Raw genomic sequence first — 16135 nt, 5'->3', positions numbered from 1 at the left:
TCTTACGAATAAAACGAACTGAAACAATAAAACGAGGTATACCAAAGTTTGGGTTTATCAATCGTGAGCCATGAAATATCTAGCAAAAAGCCAACCAATGTATACATCAGGTACACAGAAATCAAAAATATGCACCTGGTTCATGAGCCAAGAAATGGACACCATTCTTGACTCTGTACTACTGAGTTGAATGATGATTTGTGTGCGCTGTATGGTGCTCCACATACGGAAGGGACTGCCATCAAAAGTGTTTACATAGGTTAAGTTAATGAAACGAAAAAGGAGTTCCCTGCTGCAAGTCTAATAACAGCGCATGATAGTCGTAGCCAAGGTATTCCAGGTGCAGTTTTTTTTTTAGCGTTGTCCACTCCACTCTCTTCCCCGAAGCAAATTACATATATGTCACTCGGCTATCGATAACTTGAGAAATTTTACCTAATATGCTCAATAAAATTAATCCAGATGCCGATCAACCGAAACTAACATCTTGTGCTGACTGACGACTTTAACGTCTTCTTACTGGACTTGCTTCAATGGTTCGAACGACATTCAAGACGTTTGTGAAGAGCTTCCGATTTCAATGAACCATACCGTTACAAATGATCATAGAGCTGCAATGCAAGCATTTCTTCATTAATGACGATGCCACAAGTTTTCTTGGCAGTTAACAAAGAACGGAACACCATTCCATGCATTGCTTTTGGTCATCCGAAACCTCTACCGAAATGGAAAATGATAATCCAGCATCTGTGTGTACCAGGGCTAGAAACTTTTTACGCAAGCGGGCGGCTAATCGCCAACGTTAATTTGCCAAGGCAATTTAACAAATGGATACTGGAAAGGGCCTCCCAATGGGGGCTCCTTTTATAGCGGAGCCCAGGTTTCTTTTCTGACGACCCGCCCTGGCAATCCGTATAAGAAGACAAATCATACTGTTGCCTTGACTTCTCCTTTTATTTCTTTCACCATCTAAAGTATGAACAAAACGATTTTTCTAGCGTCGATTTTATTTTTCGTTGGAGTTATCGCGGACAAGTTCAATATCACCTCAGTCAGCTTGATGAATACTGGCTGTAGATCTACCGTGCATCCAGGAAGTCTAGTTACCGTCAACTGGCAGACGACAAACCAAACCCTTGCTAGTCAAGCTACTTGCTATGTATCACTTCGCAGAGCTGGAAACAGAACTACTCTCGTAGAAGACAATGGGACTGGCTCACAAGTGCCTTGCAATCAAGGCAATCTTGTATTTAATATCTCTACTTCCCCAATGACGAACACATTTTATTGGAACCACATGAGAGTTGTCGCAAGAGTAACCCAAATATCACCATTTTTCGGCCATAATGACTCATGTTCCTTCAGGTAAGTTCACAGCCAGCACGGTTTGGCAATGGGTTTAAAGCACCAGTGTTGTTAACTTCTCTTTTTCTTTTTTTTTTTTTAAAAAAAAAATCGTTAGTGTCAAGGATAGAGCTCCTGAATTATGTCCTATGTATCCATGCAAGGTTGCACTCATTGCAACTTTAGTACCGGTTGGAATAATGACTATTATTGGCTGCTGTTTATGCCATCAATGCTGGCGAAAACCATGGCGTGTTTTCAACAAATCGACCAGTCAAGAGATGATCCAGCCGTCAAAGTTCCTTGCTACTTAGGTTATCGGATGTCAATAGCTATTTACCTTCTTGCCCTTTTTCTGTTTCAGGAAAGAGTGACTAATCCCCTATCAAAACATGTATACATTTTTGTAGGAAATCATTAACGTATATTCAACCTCGCACTTCAATGTTAAATCACCAACACACTATTCAATTCTTTAGAATTAAGGCAGTACCCTACAGCAGGATCTGTAGGAAGATTTGATTGAATAAAATGATAGATAAACAAAAAAAAAATACAGGGCGGTCATCTAGAGAACGTGAATACTTTTTTTTTAAACACTTCCTTCAGGGGAGGGGTGAGGCCAGTTTGGAAAATACTTTTCCTTAGTACAAAGCTGACTTTTCCGGAAATGTTCTAAATGGGTGATGGGCTCTTCTAGGCATTGAACGGGTTAACTGATGTTTGAAGGCGTGCATCCTGTTGCATCTCTGTATAAACAACAAGATCCATCTGTAAGGATAGATGATGTACGTTGTCGATTTTTAGGAGGCAGTGATTCCCCTAACATCCCTTCATACAGGGAACTTCTTTGAGAGGTAGGTCAGAGCACGTGACTGAACATCACGTGGATGTACCGGAGCTGCAACGGGGATGCCTCATAGTCAGAGAAGACTCGCATTCAATGGCACACCCTCTGTTTCCCATAATCCAAAATGGTACGTAACCCATCCATCCATCCATTCCATCGAACGATGAATCCATCCATGAATCCCATCTAACCAATGTAATACCTCCATGGTATGTGTTTTTCAATAGGCCAAGCGTACTAAGAAGGGTGTGTACAACAAAAAAAATTATTCCATTGAGAAATGACTGCAACCATTCAATTGAAAGCACATCAACTAAATTCACTTCTTGTATTTCAACAGTCGGAGTCACCGGAAAGTACGGCACTCGTTATGGTGCTTCTCTTCGTAAGCAAGTCAAGAAGATGGAAATCACACAACACGCCAAGTACACTTGCACTTTCTGCGGCAAGGTAAGAATAGTTGCCACATTTCGATCACCGAGATTAGAGTAATGGTTTCCAAGCGACCCACGCAAAGCAAGAAATACATTGTTCTCTCTCGAGTGCCGTCAAACACTTTGCAATTTCATTCATGTTAATCACTTTATTTCTCACTTTAGGACGCTGTCAAGCGCACTGCTGTCGGTATCTGGGAGTGCAAGGGCTGCAAGAAGGTTATGGCCGGTGGTGCCTGGCAAGTGTCTACCACAGCTGCCGTCACCGTCCGCTCTGCTGTCCGTCGTCTCCGTGAAATGGCCGAAATCTAAATGGGTTTTTTCCTCTTTCATACACTGACCAACAAAATAAAAAATACTCAATATCAGCCAATGTTTAGTGTGGATGACCCACTGTGACGCTTTATGTAGAGATGAAAAAATGAGATGGGTGGATTCTATGGCGGTTTGAAGATGAAGTATGGGAAGCCTTAAAGTCAGACATGGTTATTCTTAGGCTATCATTAATACAGTTCTATAGAGTCTTGAAGGAACGATCGTGAGAGTTTTTACTGTTGTGCAGCCTTCTTGGAAGCAAGTTTGGCAAGCTTCAGCTTGTCGAGCTCATCTTGCGCAGTGCTGTAATAGCGAAGCCATGGGTTAAGTTAAACTCACTCGCTTTAGCAACAACTGAGTAAGCAGCACTTACTATAGGTTCAAGCATTTGTTCATAGCTTTGTTTTTGTCGCGACAACTCCAAGCAACTGTAACATTGTGCTCCTTACTGCAGTCGACAAATTCTGGTATGAAAAGCGGTTACTGTTTTTGAACTACATGTAAACGTTAGGATCTTTAGACAAACCTTTAATGGGAACTTCACATTTCTTAAGGGCATTCTTTTTCAGCTCTTTGAAGCAATTCTCCTCTTCGGCTCTGGTAAGTGCATGAATGCCCTCGGTACGATCAACGAGAGGGTTCGACATTTCTGATTGTGCTGACTTGCCCATAGTGCCGTTGTGTGTGGTCTAAAGTGGGAGGAGTTTTTGTGAGGGGAGAATGTGAAGCAAATTTTTGTGCCTTCCAAAAAGACTTAACACGAGCACTCATAAATTGAAAATTGGTGCAATCAATATTTAAGGTGATAACTGTCTGACGAAGTCAGAACTTTCCTTCCATACATTGTCTTCATCACAGCACTGGCTCTTGTCGCATCAATTACAGAGATAAATGAGTCATTCTGCCAAGTTTGGCATGTTTATTAGTCGTGGTATTTTGACAGCTTCCGTGGAAGTGGATCACTGTAGTTATGAAATTTATGAAATGTACTCTCTAATATTGATCTATAACAATGAAGCCGTATCAAATAATTTCTAAATGTCTCTAACGACCTGGGTGCCAATCTCCCAATGTTTATCCACCCACTCCCGTACAGCTTGACGCAAGAGCTAATGACGAAAGAAAATTGGCAAGTAAGAAAGTTCGAGTTAGAATTAGGCAAAGTATCTATTGATTCCACTCATTTCGTTTTACGTACCTTTGCTTCGGGTTCAGTTAAAAAGGAATGGTCGCCTTCGGGTATAATGACAATTTGATGGTCATCGTCTTGACGAAGTTTGCTATTCTTTCCAACATGATGGTGGAAATCCCAAGCACTTTTGACAGGAACAATGGAATCCTGATCGCCATGGACAGTGAGTACCTTTGTGACAACAGCGCCTTGATCATTTCGTAGCACAATGTCTCGAACGATGGACATATCAATCGCTGACCGTACACGCAAGTCTTCCTCCCGGACAATGAAAGTTCTTTCCTTTTCTTTCCCATACTTGAGCCACTCGAACCATCCCTGCTCTTGAAGCAGCTGCATATGCTCTGGCTTGAATCGGAAGCTCGGTGCCTGAGTATGATCGTAACGAGCCGAAACATTGATGATGAGCGGTATATCGTTGTGGTGTGTGGCATAGGTCAGCACTAAAGACCCAGCTTTAGAGTGCCCAATTAGCCCTACAATAGTGTATCCTTGCTTGCGTAGCTGTGCCAAGACATATTTAAGGCAAACGTACTCGTCGTTAAAGTTGCCATACCGAGTGATACCGGTACTGGTGCCCATGCCGGGGAAGTCCAAACATAAATGAGGGTATTCAGGACATAAAGCCCGAGAGAGATTGCGAATAACTTTGCTGAATCGGTGGTTGAGCATTCCGTGACATATAACAACCAAAGGTTTGAAGTTATCACTGGCATCGGTCACTGGATCCGGCAGTGTGAAATGACCAGTCAAGATTTCGCCATCAGGCATGGCGAATGACACTGCTTCATTACGAGTTCCGGGCTCTGCAATAGGGACAGGCAGTACAGCAGGGGGAACATATGTACATTGATCAATCTCTGTTAGTGCTGGCGGCATAGGTATGATATGAATATAAGAAAAGTAGGTTCTGTGAGAGTTTTAAAAATTTAAAATAACATATTCCGAATGACTAACTGTCATTGTCTTCCTCGCCCTGTTGAGCCATGGCTGCCTCTGCTTCATCCACCTCATCCTGAGCAATCTTTTTACGACGCAGTGCCTGTTTAGCCAGATCCAGGCGACCGGCTCTCTTGAAGATCAAAGCACACTTCTTGTCCTGTTCTATTCTGGATCTGACGTTGTTGAGGTATTGTTCTATAGTAAGTCCGCCAGTCTGAACTTGTATCACCAGCATATTCATCTTGATTTCCAGCGCTTGCTTTTGATCCATCAAGTGCTCTGGTACGGTTCCATGGCACGCGGCAATAGCTGAATTGATCAGTCCAATCTCATTTTCAAGCACCATATTTGACACGATGGAATCCGCACTAAAAACACAAAATAGTGAGCCAATGATATCAAATTGAAGGACATCCCCCCCCAAAAAAAAATAGCACATACTCATTAAACTCAGCCTCAGCCTGTTCAAACTCGCTTTCCTCTTCCGTGGCTGCAGCTTTCGGTGGATTTGCGACGGTTTGATCAATTTTACTGGAAGTCGGCTGCGGAGAGGTAGGCTTGGCAACTGCGTCTTCGGTAACGGGCGCCGTAGGTGTGAGCGGTTGAGGAGGAGTACCGACTTGAGGTGAAGCGATAGGCGTGGGTTGATAATTGGACATTGATTGTGGTATAAGTTGAGCCGAAGCTAGTAAAGGATAAATGTTGGAATTATATTCGTCAATGATCAACCATTTGTCTTGCTTTGTTGGAATTTCTGTGTCCATCAATGCTTCTGATAAGCTGATCTCGACATGTAACATAGCGCCTGTCTTCTTCTTGTTCTGATCCATAATCTAAACAGAGGATAGCTCATCAGTTTAAAGCAGTTGAACTCTAATAAAAGAAATTTGCCATGAGTCTATTCAATTACCTCCAAGACGCCGCCAACTGTTGCGTTGTTCAATAGCTGATTCATCTCAAGAGTCACCTTTCCAAGCAAAAGTGGTCGAGGCAAGAAACCGTAGGAATATCGCTTGTGATAAACCTCAAAAGTTGCTTTCTTTCTCTGCAGATACCTCATAAATACTCGGTTATGACGTGTGATTGGTATGGAAGTCTTAAAGTCGAAATCTAGTCAAGAACGGTGGTTGGTTAGAGCACTGGTTTAACAAAGGCTGGGTATTTTCAAATAGTGTGATGCGTACCTGGATTGGCGCCTTTAGGAGCAGATGGTGTTTGTCCTTTGCCAAGGTGAGCTTGTGGCACATTCTCAGGTGGCCAACCTCCCAGATCCCACTGAACGTAAGCTTCAATGTCTTGAGCAGCCGTCTCCAAACTTTGTAACTTTGTCGCCTTCTTGATATTGATAACCATCTCGTTGCTTCCAATATCAGGATGAGTCTCTCGATAAGCATATGTGACGTTCTGATAGTGAAACCTTGGTAACGGTGCATTCGTATTTTCTGCCGATTTCAAAGACACTGAATCTGCTGCGAACGCTTTGGCAAGACCTTTAAAAGCGTCTCCAAGCTTGACACTACCGCCTGTCTTTCCTCTGTTCTGAAGTTCCAGATTGTGGCATACATCTACTTGGTAGTTGAGTGTCTTTTCGAGTTGCGCGAAATCAGGAAGGGTGCCGGTACTGGACGCTAATTCCACTTCTTGTACATGTCTTGGTTTACCTGATCCAAGATCCATATCAGGAGGTGGTGGTATCTTGTTACGGATTGATTTGGGGGCAGTTAATTGTTTATTCTTCACTGCTACAGCCGTCTGTAACACCTCCTTCGACACTCGAATCATCTCTTTAGCCACAACAAGATTTCCTAAATCCTTGTAGTGTATAGCCGCTTGCTTATATTCTTTTTGCCGTACGATCAGTGTCTCTAACATTTTCTGTACTTCGGATGAGTCCGCCGCCGCTAAGTTTGATGGAGGAGTTTGGTTGGCGCTTGTTTGACTCAATGGGGCCGTTGATGATGGTGACACTTGGGCTAATGGGGGAGGTGCATCAGAATGCGATCCTGATTCACCTTTATCAGGTTGCACGGGCGATGGTTTTTCTTTTGGTGGTTCATACATTCTATCTTTTGCGGGAAGTGGTGGTGTGGGAGTACCAGATGGCTGACTTTTGGGACTTTGAAGCTCATTACTCTGGCTAGGTAATGGTTCTGACGGTGTTCGGTCTGGTTGCGGTTGGAGACCTGAATTCCTTGATGGTTCTGACGCCAGTTGTAACGTATCGTCTTCGATTGGTAAATCATCGCTTTGTAACTCCTTCAATTCTTCCTTCCTGGCTGTAAATGCCTTGGATTTTCTAAGTAAATCGATTGCCGATGTCTTATCACCAGCACGTTTAGCAGAAATTGCTGCTTTTTGGTATTCTGTTGCATATTGTGATAAGAGCGACAAATCTGTTTCCTCATACTTAATCATGAAGTCTTCTTCGCTGCCAATTTCTTCTGTCGCGACCGGTTCAGTTTGCGCTGGACGCTCTGGTTCGAATTGCGCGGTATCGTAGGTCATTTGGGTGGGAGCGGGAATGGTTTTTTGTATGGAAGCCTCGTGACTCATGCCTTCTCTTGAAGCATTCCAAGCAGTTGGCTCAAGAGGCTTCATAGATGTATTTTCATTGTTCTCAAAGCCTATCTTTGAATTGTCAACGGTGCTTGTATCTATAAGGTCCTGATTCTTTTGATTCGATTGTTCCTGGCGCATTCCTTCCTCGGCAACTTGCTCCTGTCGACCAAAACCATCTGATACCATATCTTCATCGCCTGCAGTCGGTGGAGGTGAGTCAAGCAAATAATTTGTTGCTCTCTCCAGATCATTATCAAACCGTTGTAGGGCGTCAATAGATTGTCTTTGCGAAAATCCCATAGCCATGAGTTGGAGTGCTTCGTCATTTGGAGGAAGCGACCTTGCAGTCTTGTGTGAATCGTTCATAGGAACTTTCTTAAAAGCGATAGACTGCTGAGGTTCTTCGCCTGTTAGTGGTAATGGCTTTGCTGCTTTTAAATCCTCATCAGCAGCCTCTGTTGCAATCTCTGGTCCACTGTCCCGCAGCATAGATAGTTCACTCTACGAATGGTCTCGTCAACTATTGGTCACCATGATTTTTGGTTCGTTTTAGTACATGTAACTTACAAGTAGGTTAGGATCATTCATGTCGCTTTCATCAAAGTCAACTTCGATTTCCTCATCCTGCGCTAAGCGAGCATACGAATCGATGTCCACTTGATCAACGCCTTGGACTGGCTTCGGTTTTGCCTTTGGCTTTCGAGGCGCTGAAGAAGTGCTTAATTCTTGTAATTGACTCTATATTGATGAACAGGTGTTTCAGGTCAATACACCTTCACTCAACTCCAAAGAATCTTATATCAAGGCACGTTAGAGAGGAGTCCAGGTTGCTTACCAACAAGTCGGGATCCATTTCGTCCGCACCGTCTTCCCCATCCAGGTGGACGGGGTCATTCAGCAGATCGCTAAAGTCCATGTCATCGATGCTATTCGATTTCCCACTTCTACCAGCAGATTGTGGTTCCTTTGGCGCTTTCTTCCACGAGAACATGGTAATGACGAAGTACTTGCTGGCCAACTCCGCAAAATCCGACGCTGTGAAAGTGGAAGCGTGACCGCTAAAAATTTCTGGCCACCAAGAATTTTGCTTTTTTCTCGACCTTTGCCATTGCTACTACCATAGATGAACGCTGCCATGGAGGACAAAGAAAGCGTAGCTCCTAAAGGTGGGTTTAGTTTCAGACGAAAATGTTTATTTACTTGATTTTATTCATTAATTTTTTTATTAGCCAACGTTGCCTTGGAGAAAAGAGTCTATATTGGCGGCTTGCCCAGAAGTATGACAGCAGACGATCTACAAAATCGATTCAAAATGTTTGGAGAAATCTCGGACGCAAGTATAGCTAAGGATACCGAAAATCAATGCCGTGGGTTCGGTTATATCACGATACAAACGACCACAAATCAGTGGACCAAATGTCTCTCTGTGTACAATAATGCGAAGTGGAAAGGAGGAGTCATGAAAATCGAAGATGCTAAGCCAGAATACAAAGAAAAGCTGGAAGCAGAAAAGCAGGCACTAAGATTGAAGCAAGAGAAAAAAGAGGAGAGAGCTTCCAAGAGACGGCGGAATACCGATGCAGATGGTTTCATTGCAAGAGATATGACTCTGGTTAACGACAAGAACGTTGATGGACGGAAAGGTTGGAAACGAGGACGATACGGAAGAGCGATCGCAGTAATGCGATTGCAAAAGGACAATGGAACCAAGGCAAGTAGCTTCGCTGATAAGGCCATTGCATACCAATTACCAAATCTAATTTATATCTATTCTTTTCAGTTTGTTTTTGATCCATCGCATTACAAAAATAACCTGCTAAAGCTCTACGACATCAAAGTTCGCATGAAACCAACTCGAAGCTTGCCAATGTTTTACGAGGATATCGACGATACCATAGAGTCATACGATCATGCTAGTGACCATGATGATAATTATGCCATGCAAGAAGATAGTGAAAATGAAGACGAAGCTGTACAGATCACAACTAAATCACCTGTATTACCGCCAAAGTTGACAAAGGTAAAGTTTGGTTGCATGTTAATCCGAAATTGCGCGTAGTCGCTAACAAACGTACATTATCAGGAACAAGTGAACGAAAAGAGATTACAGACCTTGGAACAAAGAGAGATGGAAAGACACGAGGAGAAAGAACGTATTGCTGCAATGCTAGCTCAAGTTGAATCAGGGAAACGAAAGGATGGTCACATAACTTTCGGTGACGATGATGAAAAAGCACCGAAAAACATAGAGCATGACAATGACAGCGATGATGTTGTTGAGCAGCATCAATCGAAAGACGCTATGAAATGGATGTTTGACTCTGATGAATCTGATGACGATGATACCCCAGGTAAGTTACCAAGTTTTCCATGCACTATACAATGGACTTGATAGATTAACACTTTCTGTATCTAGCCTTAAATATCAATCCAGTGATGGAAGGCGAGAAAGGCAGAGAACGACTAGAATTACAGCGGACGTTTGGTGGTGATGAGCGTTTCAAGCTGGGAGCTGATTTCATGGACGACGACAGTGACGAAGAGGAATCATGGAATCAAGCAAAGCAAGAAGATAACCTTGCTCGAGACGAAATAGCGGCCGAACTAAATCAAGAGAAGTCAACTTCACTTGATGTACTGAAGGCCATGTTCGGGGAAGATAACAGAACAGTTCTGAGGTAAATACATGTCTGACGCAATTTTCCATGGAGATCATCAAGTGTTAAAGCTATTCTTGACACATTAGGGAAGCACCAAAGTCTGCGGGTTGGACACCTGGATTACGTTTTGATCCCGACGAAGAGGATGCGGATTTGCTTGTGGATACAACGCAACCTGAAGAATCCCAAAATAAGGGTAAGTTGAAAGGCACCAAAAAAAAAAAAAAAAAAAAAAAAAATGGCTGGCAAACTAATCCCCTCCATCCACGATTATAGAAGCAGAACTCGCTCAGCAGCAAAAGGAAGTTCTTCCAGAAGTCTCGAGTGATAAGCATTTCCAAGTGAATATCAATTTGAAGCCACTCTTCACACCAGGTGCTCAAGGTAAGCCAATGGTTTTTTGTCTTTGTGTAGTCCACCCGTCTTGGTGCTCACCCTCTGATGCTTGTGACAAAAATAATTGCAGAAACGCCATTTAAACTTTTCGGCGGGGATTCCGAAACGGAAGAAGAAGAAGAAGAACCTGAAGAAATAGAAGACGAAGACGATGATGATTCTGCTGATGTTGTTGACAGTAAGATATTGATACATACACAAGAAGACAATACAATGCCCGCACCTGCCGTCCTTCAACGACAGCAGCAAGTCATGCAGAACGCACCCTTCTTTTTCTTCCATTTTGGAAATCAAGAGCTATCCAAACGGTAATTTCAAAACCAATATTAGTCAATTATGTATTTCCCGCTTATACTGATTATGATTTTTCTACAGATCAACCTATAAAGACGACGGTGTATTTATGCGCACGGACTCAATGTAAGTATCTGACCGCACGGTTCATTACGTGGGTAAACTAAAAGTTTCTGATGCGTCTACTCAATTATAGGGAGAAAATCACTGCTACTTGGGAGTCTGTCCGCCAAGAATTGACTCAAGTGTTCAAGAAGAAGCACAAATCCGCCACCAAGCTGAAGGCAAAGATGATGAGAGCTCAGCCCAACGGCAAATAGGTTATTTGAACGGGTTAAAGTAAAAAGTGATAATCCACTCTGGTGGATCTCTTCGAACACATACCGAGTTTGTCAATGCACCGTATTACTTTATCTTTTGTGCGACCACGCGGTTTATTTCTTTGTCCCATTTCCAGTGAAATAAAACGGCTGTAAATATCTCTTTACCTCTCCCCACTTAAGCTGACGATATAAGAGAGTACTTGCAAAGGGGATTGCCCATATAGTTGAGACTGGTAACTTTTGATCGATTGATTGTGATCCACTGCCTTTGAGCCAATGCCCATGTTGGATGAAGCGGCCATAGCTATAAGCGCTTAATTCACGGCCTGTTCTTTTGTTTCAAACGGAATACAAGCAAGAGTAGATTTCCCATAAGCTTAAAACAGAATGAAAATGAGGTGATTTTCTCAGTGTAACACCTTGAACAATTTAGCGATAGTTTACTACCGGACAATTGCCTATTATGATCTCACAAAGGCTGAGGAGATAGTATGGATCATATTAAATGGCTGATACATAAGCTCTCAACGGCTAGCCAGCATAAGAAGTGAATGTCCTATCCTGCTGACCAAAATGCCTATTTGCAAATAAGAGCGCTGCTTTACTTTTAACGGATGTTTTCGGATATCTTTCCTTTATTTTTACAAAATATCTGTTTGACTCTTTCGCCAATTACTGTATACTTAAAGCAGCTCTGTTCTAGAATGTCCCCTTCGAAAGATTTGCAAGAACAACAATTCGAGATTGATTCTTCATTGGAGTCTTCCTCCAAGCTTAGTAGGAAAGACAGACAAGTTACGGAAAAATTGAGACCTCCTAACGCATTCCTTCTCTATCGTTCTGAAAAGCAATCAACCCTACGTAAAAGATTGAATGCTCCATTGCCTCATGATATATCGCGTATCGTTTCTCTATGGTGGCATGAAGCTCCTCCTGAAACAAAGGAATACTATCGGTCGCTATCCAAAATCAACGCTGCACGACATGTCCCAAGGTTATCTTAAAAAAAAAAGGCTGTTAGACAAGGAAAATTTCTGACCATCGTTTTTTTTTTTCTTTGTTTAGTACGGTTGTATCTACTGGCAAGCTCAATAGGACACCAAGAACGCCTAAGGTTCCAAAGCAGCAACTACTCAGCATGGGTCAGCTTCGAGTAACACTACCTAGGTATCTGAAGTTTGTTCGAGAAGCCAATGACGCCATCCGTCCGACCTGCGTGTCCAAGAATGAAATCCTACCGTCTTCATCACCAACGGCATTTCCACCGACACCGTACAGGTCATATGCATCATTTCTATTTCCCATTCAACATATTGTGTGCCACTGTCCTACGTGTGAAATACCCATCTCAAGCATAGCAAAAGCAATCGCTGAAGAAGAAGAAGGAGAAAAAGGAAAGGAAACAGAAGATGATGATGTTGTTGACTATATTGATGACGATGCCGATGATAAAAATGAAAGATAAACTTTGCAGTATCCTTCATGATTTTTATATATCAATGATTCTTCGCCCTGGCTGGCTGACTCAATTTTACTCACTAATTACTTACTGTTCAATTGCTGTAGAAAAATCACACGTAGACACTCTGTATAATCGGGTCCCCTTTGTAATAGAATAATAAATATACATACTACTATTTCTTTATTGGATATGTGTCTTGCTTGGGAAGTTTAATACACTTACAGCATTCTTACAGACAGTAAATACTGTACTAGGGTATCTGCTGTAAGGCAGTTGATATCTTATCAACTTTATATGTTACATGAGCCACCTACTAAGTGAAAAAGTGTGTACATTGGAAGACACCTTATTGGCGTTCCATTGCTTCAGGGTGACCTTTTTCGAGATCAGGATTAACAGGATCGGCGGGAGTATCTGGAGTTGGTTGTTCGGTATCTCGACCAGCTGCTTGACCAGCTGCGCTTTGCTTTTCATCAGTAGCCTTGGCCTCGCCAAGTGACTTTCGGAGAGCAAAATGCTGGATACCCAACGAGCACAAAAATGACATTCCTCCAAAAGGCACCATGATGATGAAGCACAATTTGAGTGCATCAACATATTGCTGAATGATTTCCTCGTGCTCCGTGCCTGACAGGGAGTTGACATATTTAACATCATTGGCGGCTGATTGTACAGTTTCAGGACTCAAATTGAGCGTCATCAGCCCCGATATCAGCCTATTGTTGAACAGTGTACCGGCAATAGCCAATCCAAATACACCTCCTAATGTTCTAGAAAAGTTTACGAAAGCTGTTGTAACAGCCATGCTGTTGTGAAAGACTGCATTAGTTTCATTTATCATTAGGTTGTGAATCGAATAGAAGCTTACTCTTTGTATGATACTGATGCTTGGGCGGCAACAATGAGGGTTTGCATGCAGCAGCTAAACCAGAAAGATAGTGTGTAAGACTTAAAGTATACTATGCTTATACATCCAAGATTAACATAAACTTACCCAAAACCAACACCAGCGACGAGCAAGTAACCAATCTGCTCTCCTCTATTAGAGTAATATCCAAGCATAGTGATAAGACCAGAACCAACGGTGATAAGGCAGGTACCTATCCAAATCCATATACGGTATACACCTGTCTTTGCAGTAAGAAAACCCACAGAAATATTACAGAATACCACACCAAGCATATACGGCAATAGTTCCAATCCAGCCGCTGTAGCACTGTCACCTCGTACAGCCTATAAATTTCATGAATCTGTGAGCATGGATGGCGGTAGCAGCATATAGAAAGCTATGTATGAGACTTTACCTGGAAGTAGATGGGAAGGTAGTAGATACCAGTGAAAAATGCCATACCGAAGAAAAAGGAGGTGGCAAAAATGAGAACTGGGGTCCGCATACTGAATAAACGCAATGGGATGACAGGGTTGGGAGCAATCCATTTTTCCAGAACCAAAAAGAGAATCACTAAAACACCTCCGGCGCAATACAGTCCAATGATAATTGGGGAATTCCAAGCGTATGTGATGCCACCCCATTCAGTTGGTAACAGCAATGCTACGACAGCAGCGACCAAGAGTAAAGTTCCCAGGAAATCAACTTTCTTTAGTTTTTCCATGATAGATGACTTTGGATGTGGCAAATGTAAGAAGAAGACAATGACAGCCAGTGCCACACCACCTAAGATAGACAATTGAGTATTGGACGGTATATACTTTTTCACGATCCAGATGCTTACCAATGGGCAAATTAACATAAAAACACCATCGCCAGGATGCATGATCCGTAAATGCACCACCTAGCAGAGGCCCTATAACTGATGCAATGCCCCAGCACGCACCGATGATACCCTAACGTTGGAGAAAGTCAGTAAGTTATTCCAAAGTCATGTCAACAACGGTTCATGATCGGCTACATACCTGGTATTTTCCTCTCTCACGGAGGGTGACGATATCACCAATGACGATCATAACCTGTCCATTAAAGATAAATATTCATCTTCTTCATCTGTTCGCTCTCATCAATTAAACTTACCGCTGCTATGATGCCACCACCACCAATACCTTGGATAGCTTTATGAAATATAAATATCATTGCGTCCGAACCATTAAAAAGCCCTTTTATATGTTGATATCCACTTACCTCTACATATAATAAGCATAATCATGCTCTGCGAAGCTCCAGACAATATACCTATCCATAATATGCCATAAATACCAGACAATGATACATGGAAGTGAAAAGCAGACCAAACTTACTTCCAATTAAGAATATGATGTCTGCTGCTAGTAATGTTGGTTTACGACCAAAAATGTCTGCCAGCTTATGTAAAGAACACTTTCAGTATGGGTATCAATTTCGTAACATTATCAAATATTTCTGTTTACCTTTCCATAAATTGGCTGAAAAGCAGTCGAAGTCAGCATGTAAGCTGTTCGAGCGCAAACAGCGGTGAGTTTCCATAGGCAATACACTTATCTGCCATAAGCAATTCATCTTACCTGTACCGACCCAGCTGATTTGGTTTAGTGCATTGAATTCGGAGGCAATTTTTGGTAACGCCGTCGTCACTTGTCAATTTAGAAATTGTTTAGTTCACGTTGCATCGGAAGATCAATGTGTACAGGCTGCATTTACCTATAGTTTGATCTAGGGCTGCCAGCAGTACACTGAAAAACAAGCTGCAATATTTGCGATGTTAATATCCCGTACGCTGTACCTATCCTATAGAGTCATCATTCATCATAGTGTCTTACCCCAAAAAAATAAGGGCAAGCTTTAAACCTTTTGGTCGGTCCTCGTCGCTAAGGGCGGTGGGATTATTTGGCATGGTAGGGGGAGGTTGTGGACAGCTGACTTCCGCAGTATCGGATGACGAGAGATCGCTGTTCTCCTGCTGAACAGGGCTGCTGGGTTTAGACATCGTGGGTGATGAGAATATAGCGAGGAGAAGAGAAACCAAGCACTATCAGAGAAATACAGAACACACTGCCAATTTTATTCGAAAGCACGGATAATTCTTTCCCATGCGGAAAAAGTCTTGTCCGTCAGTAGCACGTCAAAAGTTTCAGTGAGAGCAAGCAAAGCAAATTTTGACCATTTATGGCCATGGTTAATAATCAAGATCGGTAGGCGTTAAAAGATCTTGTCTTGATCGAGAAGGTAGCTATAGCGTGCTGGCTTACGCTGGAAAGCATGCACATTCAATGTCTCCCATCATTTAACAAAGGAAATTGAGAAGCTGGCCAATATGCTCCAAAATACAGCCGGACTGGCTGTTTCATGCCTCGAAAAGAGCACCGATGCAAAAAACCAGGCTTAGATATGGAAACAGCCGTAGGGCCCCCGTGATACTCTTTCCGTGGCTCT

General features: G+C 42.5%; 6 protein-coding genes across 6 annotated transcripts; 2 read left to right on the top strand and 4 right to left on the bottom strand.

Annotated features, from left to right (window-relative positions):
• The first annotated feature begins 1583 nt into the window (after positions 1-1583).
• On the top strand, positions 1584-2150 carry K450DRAFT_224428 (uncharacterized protein). Its single transcript, XM_051586216.1, has one exon. The coding sequence runs from the start codon at positions 1592-1594 to the stop codon at positions 1763-1765; it is 174 nt and encodes a 57-aa protein (XP_051448150.1). The 5' UTR covers positions 1584-1591; the 3' UTR covers positions 1766-2150.
• An 896-nt stretch (positions 2151-3046) lies between these two features.
• K450DRAFT_224424 (uncharacterized protein) lies at positions 3047-3693 on the bottom strand. Its single transcript, XM_051586215.1, has 2 exons — positions 3470-3693; positions 3047-3407 (listed from the first exon to the last, which is right to left on the bottom strand). The coding sequence occupies exons 1-2, from the start codon at positions 3612-3614 to the stop codon at positions 3316-3318; spliced, it is 237 nt and encodes a 78-aa protein (XP_051448149.1). The 5' UTR covers positions 3615-3693; the 3' UTR covers positions 3047-3315.
• Positions 3694-3831: 138 nt separating this feature from the next.
• K450DRAFT_224422 (uncharacterized protein) lies at positions 3832-5244 on the bottom strand. The gene is made up of 2 exons (XM_051586214.1): positions 4142-5244; positions 3832-4052 (listed from the first exon to the last, which is right to left on the bottom strand). The coding sequence occupies exons 1-2, from the start codon at positions 5012-5014 to the stop codon at positions 3978-3980; spliced, it is 948 nt and encodes a 315-aa protein (XP_051448148.1). The 5' UTR covers positions 5015-5244; the 3' UTR covers positions 3832-3977.
• Positions 4829-8650, bottom strand: K450DRAFT_224421 (uncharacterized protein). The gene is made up of 6 exons (XM_051586213.1): positions 8472-8650; positions 8204-8374; positions 6262-8137; positions 5988-6187; positions 5519-5910; positions 4829-5445 (listed from the first exon to the last, which is right to left on the bottom strand). The coding sequence occupies exons 1-6, from the start codon at positions 8625-8627 to the stop codon at positions 5088-5090; spliced, it is 3153 nt and encodes a 1050-aa protein (XP_051448147.1). The 5' UTR covers positions 8628-8650; the 3' UTR covers positions 4829-5087.
• Positions 8651-8722: 72 nt separating this feature from the next.
• K450DRAFT_224414 (uncharacterized protein) lies at positions 8723-11565 on the top strand. Its single transcript, XM_051586212.1, has 10 exons — positions 8723-8802; positions 8866-9656; positions 9720-9987; positions 10053-10314; positions 10383-10492; positions 10573-10680; positions 10763-10842; positions 10943-11000; positions 11068-11112; positions 11183-11565. Exons 1-10 carry the CDS (start codon positions 8760-8762, stop codon positions 11224-11226), a joined length of 1809 nt encoding a protein of 602 aa, XP_051448146.1. The 5' UTR covers positions 8723-8759; the 3' UTR covers positions 11227-11565.
• A 1552-nt stretch (positions 11566-13117) lies between these two features.
• On the bottom strand, positions 13118-15689 carry K450DRAFT_268669 (uncharacterized protein; the record flags this gene model as incomplete). The annotated part of the gene is made up of 13 exons (XM_051592889.1): positions 13118-13577; positions 13640-13693; positions 13766-14004; positions 14076-14446; positions 14505-14616; positions 14686-14739; positions 14801-14838; positions 14909-14959; positions 15025-15088; positions 15154-15197; positions 15268-15336; positions 15404-15447; positions 15523-15689. 13 exons carry the CDS (start codon positions 15687-15689, stop codon positions 13118-13120), a joined length of 1767 nt encoding a protein of 588 aa, XP_051448145.1.
• Between the last annotated feature and the right edge of the window lie 446 nt (positions 15690-16135).

The sequence above is a fragment of the Umbelopsis ramanniana genome (genome assembly GCF_025399195.1).
Source record: "Umbelopsis ramanniana AG unplaced genomic scaffold K450scaffold_6, whole genome shotgun sequence".
NCBI classification, from domain to species: domain Eukaryota; kingdom Fungi; phylum Mucoromycota; class Umbelopsidomycetes; order Umbelopsidales; family Umbelopsidaceae; genus Umbelopsis; species Umbelopsis ramanniana.
The sequence above is the reverse complement of the archived record's forward strand: the minus strand, read 5'-3'. Positions and strand labels throughout refer to the sequence as shown.

Bases quoted from the DNA above. Each gene is read 5' to 3' on its own strand.
- K450DRAFT_224421 (XM_051586213.1), bottom strand. From the start codon at position 8,627: ATGTTCTCGTGGAAGAAAGCGCCAAAGGAACCACAATCTGCTGGTAGA. The intron at 6,188-6,261 runs GTACGCATCACA...GTTCTTGACTAG, and splicing joins TCCTAAAGGCGCCAATCCAG to ATTTCGACTTTAAGACTTCC. The intron at 5,446-5,518 runs GTATGTGCTATT...TTGTGTTTTTAG, and splicing joins GCTGAGGCTGAGTTTAATGA to TGCGGATTCCATCGTGTCAA.
- K450DRAFT_224414 (XM_051586212.1), top strand. From the start codon at position 8,760: ATGAACGCTGCCATGGAGGACAAAGAAAGCGTAGCTCCTAAAG. The intron at 10,315-10,382 runs GTAAATACATGT...TTGACACATTAG, and splicing joins GATAACAGAACAGTTCTGAG to GGAAGCACCAAAGTCTGCGG. The intron at 10,843-10,942 runs GATGATGATTCT...GACAGCAGCAAG, and splicing joins AAGAAATAGAAGACGAAGAC to TCATGCAGAACGCACCCTTC.
- K450DRAFT_224422 (XM_051586214.1), bottom strand. From the start codon at position 5,014: ATGCCGCCAGCACTAACAGAGATTGATCAATGTACATATGTTCCCCCT. The intron at 4,053-4,141 runs GTACGTAAAACG...TTTCGTCATTAG, and splicing joins TAACTGAACCCGAAGCAAAG to CTCTTGCGTCAAGCTGTACG.
- K450DRAFT_224428 (XM_051586216.1), top strand. From the start codon at position 1,592: ATGGCGTGTTTTCAACAAATCGACCAGTCAAGAGATGATCCAGCCGTC.
- K450DRAFT_224424 (XM_051586215.1), bottom strand. From the start codon at position 3,614: ATGGGCAAGTCAGCACAATCAGAAATGTCGAACCCTCTCGTTGATCGT. The intron at 3,408-3,469 runs GTTTGTCTAAAG...TTTTCATACCAG, and splicing joins ATGTGAAGTTCCCATTAAAG to AATTTGTCGACTGCAGTAAG.